A 10,131-nucleotide genomic window follows, 5' to 3' on the forward strand; every position below is an offset into this window, starting at 1 on the left:
GAAATCAAGAGAGAGATTCCTCGACTTGATTATCCCTGACTGATTGACTTTTGAGAGAGATGTCTCGACATTAATACTTCAGATTGGTTGAAATCAAGAGAGAGATTCCTCGACTTGATTAACCCAGATTGATTGACTTTCAGATGTCAAACCTCAATTTGATTCCCCCAGATTGGCTGAACTCACGAGAGGGATTCCTCATCGTGACTGCTCCTGATTATGTACATCTTATCGGAATCCTCAAGTTTACTTCCCTTGAAGTCAACCAAACTATGGAATCAACTTTATTATACTCAATAGAGTATTCAGACTTCTCCCCTCAGGGTGATCAATCAAAGAAGGTATCAACTGATTATGCTTAATGGAGTCTTCAGGCAACATGCCCCTTGATATCAGTCTCTGAAATGATTTCTTTTTTACTCTACGGAGTTCTCAAGTCTCTTTTACTTTGACATGATCGAGCTCTTCATGGATTCTCATCATGTAAACTTTCCTTGATGTTTAAGCAAATGTTTTGTATGCAAAAGAACATTAATTCTGAGAATGATAATTTCTAATGCAAAGCCTATGCTAGCCTTGAAGTTTTTAAAAAACTTTTTTTTTGTGAAACGAGGTGGCCACCTCTTGTGAATGAAAGGTAAAGCGGGCATACGATACCAACATGGATATGTGTTATGCTTCATTGGGAGTCAGCTAAACGCTATCTCTTCAGAGTGCGTTTTTGAAATAAACCCTACTTCAATTAGGACTTTTAAGGGTTGTAACTTGGCCGGGTTCACGGTTTTCAGAAACAAAGGGTTTTTAGGCTCAAAATTATTTGGTGCCCACCCCCTTTCGTGATGTTCTCCACTCCTAGGTTCAATTAACTTAACATGAGTGTTCATCCCTCACAAGGAATTTTGAAACGGTCGAGGACTCAATGAGGTTTTTCAGACATGGCAGTCGCTCACCTTTTATTCTTCTGATTCATTATCACACGACTTTGTTCTTGCTTTATTTTCACCATTATTTTTCCTTTTATGGCTATATTTTTCTTTCATCCTTTTTTCTTTTCTTTTCATTTTTTTTTTACCATTTTTTTTTGTTCTTTTTTTTGAACAAGTCGTGTGACTTCGCATTGTCTTTGATTTGTTGGAAGTGATTGGGACTGCCTCATTCCATGATTGATGAAGGATTACCATTGTGGTATCGTCATCTTTTGTCCTCTTGGTAGGTGAAGGATAACCATCACGGTTTTGACTCTCCTAAACCTTTTGAAGGATAACCATTGTTGTATCCTTAGATGCATATCATTTGTGAGTTTTTAACACTTGATCAAGTTAAATGAACACTACCCTGCCCTGGGTTAAAGATAAGGGTTTTTTCTGATCAGAAAAGAAACTCCTACTTCAAGGCTCAAAGGGGGTTAACGAGGGTCTATCTCCCTTATATCTCCGGTGTTTGTGGATTTGAAACAATGCCTGTACATCCTCAGCAAGGTTTTATTCGAAAACACACGATTTGCATTTTTATTTTTCATCATTCTCCCTCAGCTTTTTGCCTAGGCAAAGGATTAGTAAAATTGGTATCGTAATGCCAAAAACATTTATGAGTGAAAACGAAAGGATTACTTCAAGACAAACATATTCTTTTATTATGATTTTCATTCAAAAATTAACAAATTTTACATGCTAGCAATGCTTAAACAAACAACAAGATGTTAGGAATGATAATGCAATAAAGATCTTAAATGAATGCCATTGTTGAGGAGACTTGACTCCGTATGGACTTATTGCTCTCGGATACCTTTTGCAGTTTTGATACCCCATCGAGACTTCAATTGGTGCATAAAACCTCTTGAGTGGATGCGGTTATTCTGAAATCAACGAGGACTTGACTTATGCCTTTAAATATCCTACCACCTTCAGTTGAATGGCTAGGTGCCCTTGCATGGTAGCCACTTAGCATTATCATATGTTCCTTCCACACACTTTAGATTACTTCCCAGAAGAAAATTCCAACAAAGGCGTAAAAGAGTGGTGCATTTTTGCCTTACTTTAGGGATTCGAGCAATGCAAATGATGCAATACTCAAGATAGACAATGTCTTGCTTATCCCTCGGTCGGGAGCCCCAAATATAGATGCTAGAACAGTAATCACCAATATAAATGGAAGAAGCTAGTATGATCATCAAACTCAGGAGAGCTATATGTGGTAAGGAATACCCACAACACAAATCTTAACCAACTGAGATTCTAACCAGCAAGGAAGTGATTGGGCACAAGGCATTAGAATTACCTCAGTTTATTTCTCATATTCTTTCTTTCTCTGTTGACGAGCAAATGCCACTGAGAAGAAAATTTCGGGAAGAAATGACTCATGATATGAAGCAACAGCTTGAGAACGAGAAATGCCTCTTCAAAACACTCATGATTACCACATGGAAAAAGATTCTGACGAAGTTGCACAAGAATTTTTAAGGCTTTGGGGATTCGAGCAATGCAAATGGTGCAATGTTCAAGATAAGAATACGTCTTGCTTATCCCTCGATCGGGAGCCCCAAGAAACTTCCACATGTGTACAAGAGATGATTATCATTTTTACTTGCGCGTCCAAACCATCCGAAGTGAGCATAAATGACCTATGCAGTTCTTGATATCAGGCACTAGGCACAAACACACAATGTCTAACTCGAAGGAGTCGCGACCTTTTATGGCTTTCAAACTCATCTTCAAGAGGTGGAATCTTTTTTGTTATTTCAATGATCGAAAACTTTGAGACTTTAATTCCCAAATCATTCTCATGATGGGTTCCCTCCTTAACAGTAATAGGACCCCCAACAGTACTTGGTGAGATTAACATTATTATTTGGCCTCTAAGGAACTTGTCTCAATTCTTCTTGTCAAAGAGAAAAGGCTTGAATAACCTCCATACTCTAATTCATGTCAGCCCCCATTTCCATTCTTATCTCAGTCAAGAACCTCACGGGGTTGTAGCGGTGAGAAGTCAATTTGTTGCTGAAGTCAGAATCTGAGTAGAAAGGGTCCCATAAGCTTCAGAGAGAACTATGAAATGCATGATAGTATGAATGCATGTTTCATTTATGAGAGATCCTAAAGTCTTTTCACACTTCTTGTTTTTCTTTTTCTTTTGAAATCAAAGCTTTGTTTTGTATAGAATATCTTTTTTTTTTTTTTTTTGCTTTTCTATTTCCTTTTTCTTTTCCTTTTTTCTCTCTTTTTTTTTTTGGAAATAGACTTTAGGATCCCCCATAAATGAAGTGGATAAAACAATGATATTATGCGATGCAACAACATGGGATCAAGGTCCATATAATCTTAGTAGCATCCGTACAATCTCTGGATAACTGATCTAAAACCTCAGTACAAGTCAAATGTCACAGGATCAAAGGTTCGACGCCTTTTTGAATACCAGAATATCAAGCACCATGAGAACAGACCAAATAAAGGTCCAACCTCAACTCTGAAGAAGCAATGGTATGTAGGAGTCAAGGTTTCCTGTCCCACCCCAATCTCACAGGTATGTAGTCTAGACACGGACAAGTGGTCCCTAATGGTCACTAGGGTCTACAGTTCCCATGGGGTACAAAGTGTTTGAGGCAACAAGCGTGCCAGAAACAATGTTCCATGAAAAACCTCGCCCAGTTGTGGTACCCCATGTCAAGCTCGATCATAGCAAGAGCTACGGGAGTTGACATGAGCATCCACGCTAATCCTAGGTGTCACTGGCCTGGGTAGTGGGCCTTTTACCTCACACAAACCCCCCACCTGCAAAACAAAGCAAAAAAATATGTGGCCCCCACGGGGACCCATAATATAGTCCAGATGCATGCGGAAAGTAAACATGATATGCAAGCAAGAAAATAAACATGATACACAAGCATATATATACAAGATGCAAACATATAAACAAACAAAGAAACACCCAATAAATGAAACAAACAAAGGCTAGGATCGACTCGCTAAGAATGGACCAGCACAGGTCTATCACTTCCCCAGCAGAGTCGCCAGCTGTCGCTACCGCGAAAAAATGAACAGGAGTCGCCACCAATATATTTATCCCATAAGGGAAAGGAATACCAAATAACCTAACTCAGAACAAGAACAAGGTCTTTCGACCAGAGAACAGGGCGCGTGAGTCGGTTACGCAAGGGGAAGGTGCTAGCACCCCTCACGCCCATCGTACTCGATGGTATCCACCTATGTTTGTTTCTATCTAAAGGGTGTCTAATGTCTAAAACCTAAATGCGAATGAATGCGAATGAATGCAAAAGAAATACGGGGAAAAGAAGAAATTATTTACAATTGTGCTCGCTTAGGCCCCGCGACCCAATGCCTACGTATCCCTTTCAGGAATCAGAGCGCCGTAGTTCGGCTCAAGATTTTCTATGTTTTGGTGTTTTTTAGGTTAACAGAGGTTAAAGTCGCACTCCACGATGCTCAACCTTTGGAGACTTACACGCCTAATTATGGAATGGATTCAACATGTTCTTAAGAATGCCACGAGGGCGAGAGACAGAAGAGAGTTTGAGTGTTTCGAGGGAATCCCTTAAGCAAGGGAAGCTCGAGTTACTCTTTGGTTTGTATTTTTTAGATATTGGGAACTTACGCTCGGATGGTTCCCTTAAGCAAGGGAGATCCAAGCACTCGAATGATTCCCTTAAGCAAGGGAGATTCAAGCTTCCATCCCCTATTTAATGATTTTCACATTTTTTATTAATGTTTTTTAAGTGTTTTCTTTGTATTTTTTTAAAGGGGTTTTATTTTGAGTAATTATTAGGTGTTTTAGTGTTGTAAAAGAGAAAAAGAATGAGAAAAAAGGGGGGGACTAACCTAATTTCTAAGCCTAGAGTCATCATTTGAAAGGGAAATTCTAAGTCTAAACTATGCTAAGCAAGTCTAAAAAATATACACAAACAATATCAACTAAAGGAATTAAAGTCCAATTAAAAGTCAAGAATTAAAATTTACAAAGAAACAAAATATAATTATATACATGTTACTTGAACTCACACAACAAAATCGAAATTAAAATTCTAATCCTAAGTCAATTAACAATTTGTTTACAAAAGGAATTAAAACCAAAAAGGCATTTACATGTGTGAACAATATGATTTATTAAAGCTAATAAGAGAATTAGGAAAAAAATCACAAAAACATTAACAAAATCTACACATCCTAAAATATCTAAAAGCATTTTTATGTATTTTCCATTTGAATTAAAAGGAATTATGAGTTAAAAGTAAAAAGAAAACAAAATTAAAATAAAACTATTTTCTAACAGGCAGGGGGTGCAAAAGTATTTTCAGAATGAACTAAAATCAATTAGAATGGCAAACATGGGTCTGAACGAGGGGGTGGTAAAAGCCAGGGCGCTAAGGCCCAGTCCAAGCAAACGGTGGTACGTTAGTGAAACAAGGGTGCAGTCCAGAAAATAGCATGGCCCAAAGCGCAATAGGGCCCATCCTTACCACAATTGATTCATTTCACTTTTTATTCCATTTTTATTCCGGATTCAATTATTGCATTATGGATATATTTATTACCTATGGTTCTACATTAGAATAACGTGACATGAAAGTATATCAATGGGGCAAGCAATCACTTAAGTTACGTAAAGACAAAATACCATTTCAGCCAATTAGAGCCCAACGCGTCACTTTCCAATCAGTGCAGTAAAGACAAAATGCAAAAGAATGGGAAAAAGAACCATCACATGTGCGACACGTATGCAGACTGAGGGGAAATATATAAAACAAACTCAGACACCGGAACCACTGTTCCGGTCGTCTTCTCCGGTAGCTAGCCTCGCCGGACACTCAAGACTAAGCCCAGAACTGAAAAGTGACGACACTGTTCCGCTCGGTTTTTCGCATAGAATACGAATCCGGCCTTATTTTTGTCTAAATCTCGCTCTAACATGATAACCGAAGCGAATCCTAAATCCCTAACTTGCTTAAATCTTCTTCAAAACGCCTACTACTATCACTGATCCATAAGACTTTATACACAGAGTACGAATGTAATAATAAACGCAACCGAACACATGCTAACGTCATTCATTTATAACAGCAAGAATCACCGAAGATCTACCATATGCGACATGCTACTTGAACATAATGTGATGCTTTGCTACCATATGATTCTACAATGCAAAAGGAAGATGAAGATTTACCTGAAACGGATCTTGAGAAACCTTCGGAGTTCTTCCACTCCTTATGCCTAGTTCTTGGATGCGGTAATGGTGGTAAGCTCCAGCACTTGTTCTGATGATGTGTAGATGATGATGATTCTGACGTTGCGAGAGAAAAAAGCTTCGGATCCTTGACTTTGAGGATAGCTCAAAGACGATGATAATCAGTAGGTAATGACAGATGATGGAGGTTGAAGGTGTTGATGGTGGCTTGTGGTGGTTGAAGGCGGAGAGAAAAGAAGATAGGAGTGATGAAGTGTGGTGGCCGGAGTTAGTTAGTGTAGTCGGTTACGGCGGCTAGAGTTGGTTACGGTGAGAGAGGGGAGAGAGTGATGAGAGAATAGGGAAGAGAGAATGAGAGGGAAACTGGAAAAAGTGAAAGCGTGAAGCTGGAAAAGAAAAGAGAGTTCCAGCGTGAGAGTGTGTTGTGTGAGGTGATGGCTTTATATAGAGTGAGAGAGAGAGTGCGTTTTTAGGCATGATCAATGTGGGGCATCTTTCTAAACTTAATGACCAAAGTTTGCAAATATGGAAAGTTTTCAAGGCCCTTTCTCATGTTGCAGGATTTGCAGGGCAATTTGAAGAAAAGAAGTAGTGCCACCACAAACTAATGCGTGCCTGACTGCAGACTCGCTTTTGTCCATGATACACATTTTGCATGCTTGTATCTTTAGCCTTAGATCCCTACTAATGTCAAACTCGTGGCCATTGTGAAGGTCTTGTGGAGTAGAAGAGGTTTTGTGTTGGGCACTCTTTAAGATAAGCCTTGCATGCCTCTCAAAATTATGCTTGAACATGATAGTGCACAACTGCAAAACAGACACGCGCGTGACCTAAGACTTAGCCTCATGTCCATGGCATACAAATGGTCTCACGAAGGCACCATATTGACTGTCTCTATGTTGACATATATGGGTCCAATTGCTGCAAATTTAGGCTTATTAGAAAGATGACATAGCAAGGATGCGTTTGGCACTGGGATTGGCTCCATATAATGTTTGTGCCTCTCTAAAACTAGCTTTGAATTCAGTGCGCCATGTGTTCGTAAAAAGACTGCGTATGGCATGGACTCTATCCCTTGTCCTTGGCAGCGTAGGACTTAGTGAAGGGAGGACTTTGAACCTTTACATCTTGATCAATACATATTCAATCAACACAATCCATAGCCCATTTAGAATAGGACATGGCAAGGGAGAGATAGGCCCCAAGAACGCCTTCAAAAGATCTCTAGGATTTTCTGAAACTCAGTTGGAAAATGGCACGCCACGTGCTTGTTTAAATGCTCGCGCTGGTGAGAAATCTTGTCTGGCAGCTTGACTTGATTCAGTTTGAATCTTCAATCTTCCAGATCTTATAACTCAAATTCTAGGCCTCGAATGAATAAAACCCCAACTACAAAGTTTGAGAGGGCTATGAGTGGAATACTTTTGATGTTGACATTTTTCTGAAATTATGCTCAGATCCACGTGTAAACCAGCCCTGAAGTCAGCTTTCCAATCAATTTCCAATCCTCTAAAAAAATCCTAAGTGTGAAATTTTCTATTTATGGCAAGTTCCATTTTCAACTAACTTTCCATTTTTGGAAACTTTGACAAACCTTTGATTTTTTTTTTTTTGACTTTCTTGACCAATTTTCACTAAAGTCCACATTTGACAGTTGACTTTGACTTTGACCGAAAGGTCAACTTTTCCCGATTTTTCTGATTCAGATGAATTTCCCGATTGATCAGTTTCCGGTCCAATTTTCAATCAGTTTTCCATCAACACAAACCCACTGAATATTTCTTCAAGTCAAACGCATTTCACATTCAAAATTATTTCCTGATTAAATTTTGACCAAAAAGTCAACAGGGTTGACTTTGGTCAAAGCCCTAGTCTGAAAACCCTGAATTTGAGGATTGTATCTTTTAATCGGAGCTTTGAATTGGAGAGGATAAAACCCTGATTTTCAGAAGAATACCAGTGGGAATGATTCCATAAAAACAGACTTCAAATCTTCTCTTTTTGATCAAGAATTTCTTCAGCAGAAGCTCTTTTCTTATCAATTCTGAATAGTAACCATGATATGGATGAATGTAATGGATGAATGGCCTAGATGAGGTATGCACATGAGTGTGATATGAAAGCCAATTGGGTATAAATAAGTGGGCAAATTTTGGGGTGCAACACTATGAAGTAAAGGAGAAGAGTAAACCATATTGGCCCTATTTCTTCTTCTTCGGGTTTACTTCTTGATTCGGTGGAAGAGGTAAAGGAGGAATTTTGGAGTCATTTCTCTAATAAATTTGCGGAAGTCGAGAGGGAGAGGTGGGTGTCGGAAGGTTTGGAGTTTGATAGCATTAATGAGGAGGAGATGAATTTTATTGAGGAACCTTTTCTAGAGGAGTAGATAAAAGAAGCGGCGTGGGATTGTGGGAGTGCTAAGATTCTGGGTCTCGACGACTTTTCTTTCTTGTTCTTAAAGAAATTTTGGTACTTTCTAAAAGAGGATTTCATCCATTTTTTTCGATTGTTTTCATGTTGGCGGAGGTTTATCAAAGGAGGTGACCTCTTCCTTTTTGTCTTTGGTCCCTAAAACGCCTAATCTGTTTACTTTGGATGATTATCGGCCTATTTGTTTAGTGGGTTGTTTATATAAAGCGCTTGCTAAACTTTTGGCGGGTAGATTAAAAAGGATCATTTCTTCTTTGGTTTCTCTATGTCAAAGTGCCTTTGTCCCGGGGAGACAATTGCTTGATGGTGTTTTAGTGGCTAATGAGGTGGTGGTTTTTGCGAAGTAAGAGGGGAGGAATTGTTTGCTTTTTAAAGTCGACTTTGAAAAAGCTTACGATAATGTGGATTAGGATTTTCTTAGATTCATTTTGTTGCGGATGGGCTTCGGAACAAAGTAGCAGAGATGGATGGAGTTATTAATTTTTCAAATCAAGATGTCCGTTATGGTAAACGGGCGTCCCACAAAGGAGTTTGTGGTGGGCAAAGGTTTGAGACAAGGAGATCCTTTATCTCCTTTTCTCTTTGTTTTGGTGACGGAGGGATTGACGAGATTAGTAAGAAAGTCGATTGTCAATGGGGATTATGGTGGTTTTGCTTTTAATGGAAGATGTAAAGTGGATATTTTACAATTTGTGGATGATACTCTTATGGTTGGGGAAGCATCTTGGAAGCAAGTTTGGGCTATTAAGACGGTGTTGAAAGCGTTTGAATTGGTTTCGGGCCTTGAATAAACTACCATAAAAGTAAGTTGATCGGTATTAATGCTAACATTCATTTTGTGGAGGTCGCGGCTTATGTCCTTTCTTATAGGGTTGAAGATAGTAAGTTCACTTTCCTTGGTATTCCGGTAGGTGTCAATCCGAGGAAGTATTCTACGTGGATTCCTCTTTTGAACAAAGTGAAGAAACGTTTATCGGGATGGTGTTTACGGTGATTTCCGGTAAACAACCGCTAGTCTTCCAAACTATAATAATTATGATTTGGTTACTCGCAGGATCGACTAGATTGATCCTAGGACACATAGTCAAAAAGATTGTTATCAATGGTCATTCGAACCATAGTCATGATTCGTCTTCGTTAATAAGAATTGTTTCGAATAAAACGAGTAGTCTTGACAATCACTTGGTTATACGTAAGTATAATTTCAGTGAAAGGATAAGTAAAATAACATATGAAACGAAAGTATTGTTAAAGCGTAAAGAATCTTAAAATGCAGGAATGTTAAATACTTCAAAAGTAAATGACATGAAAGTAAAAATACAGAAATGTAAATGGCAAGAAGTAAATGAAATGCAATAATACTGAAAGATATTTGAAAACGAAAGAGAATACACATGTATTAAAATGGTGGTGTCATACGTACATTTTCTCAGCGAACTCTTTCTCTTAACACTTGATACTTGAGTAATATGTGAGTGATTTGTACAAAATGAACACACAGAATCC

The 10,131-nt window shown here is 38.6% G+C and overlaps 1 protein-coding gene across 1 annotated transcript; it reads left to right on the top strand.

Moving 5' to 3' along the window:
- Nucleotides 1–9,128: 9,128 nt before the first annotated feature.
- LOC131597753 (uncharacterized mitochondrial protein AtMg01250-like) lies at nt 9,129–9,416 on the top strand. Its single transcript, XM_058870429.1, has one exon. It carries the CDS (start codon nt 9,129–9,131, stop codon nt 9,414–9,416), a length of 288 nt encoding a protein of 95 aa, XP_058726412.1.
- The last annotated feature ends 715 nt before the right edge of the window (nt 9,417–10,131 follow it).

This window comes from Vicia villosa, linkage group LG4 (assembly GCF_029867415.1).
Source record: "Vicia villosa cultivar HV-30 ecotype Madison, WI linkage group LG4, Vvil1.0, whole genome shotgun sequence".
Taxonomy (NCBI): domain Eukaryota; kingdom Viridiplantae; phylum Streptophyta; class Magnoliopsida; order Fabales; family Fabaceae; genus Vicia; species Vicia villosa.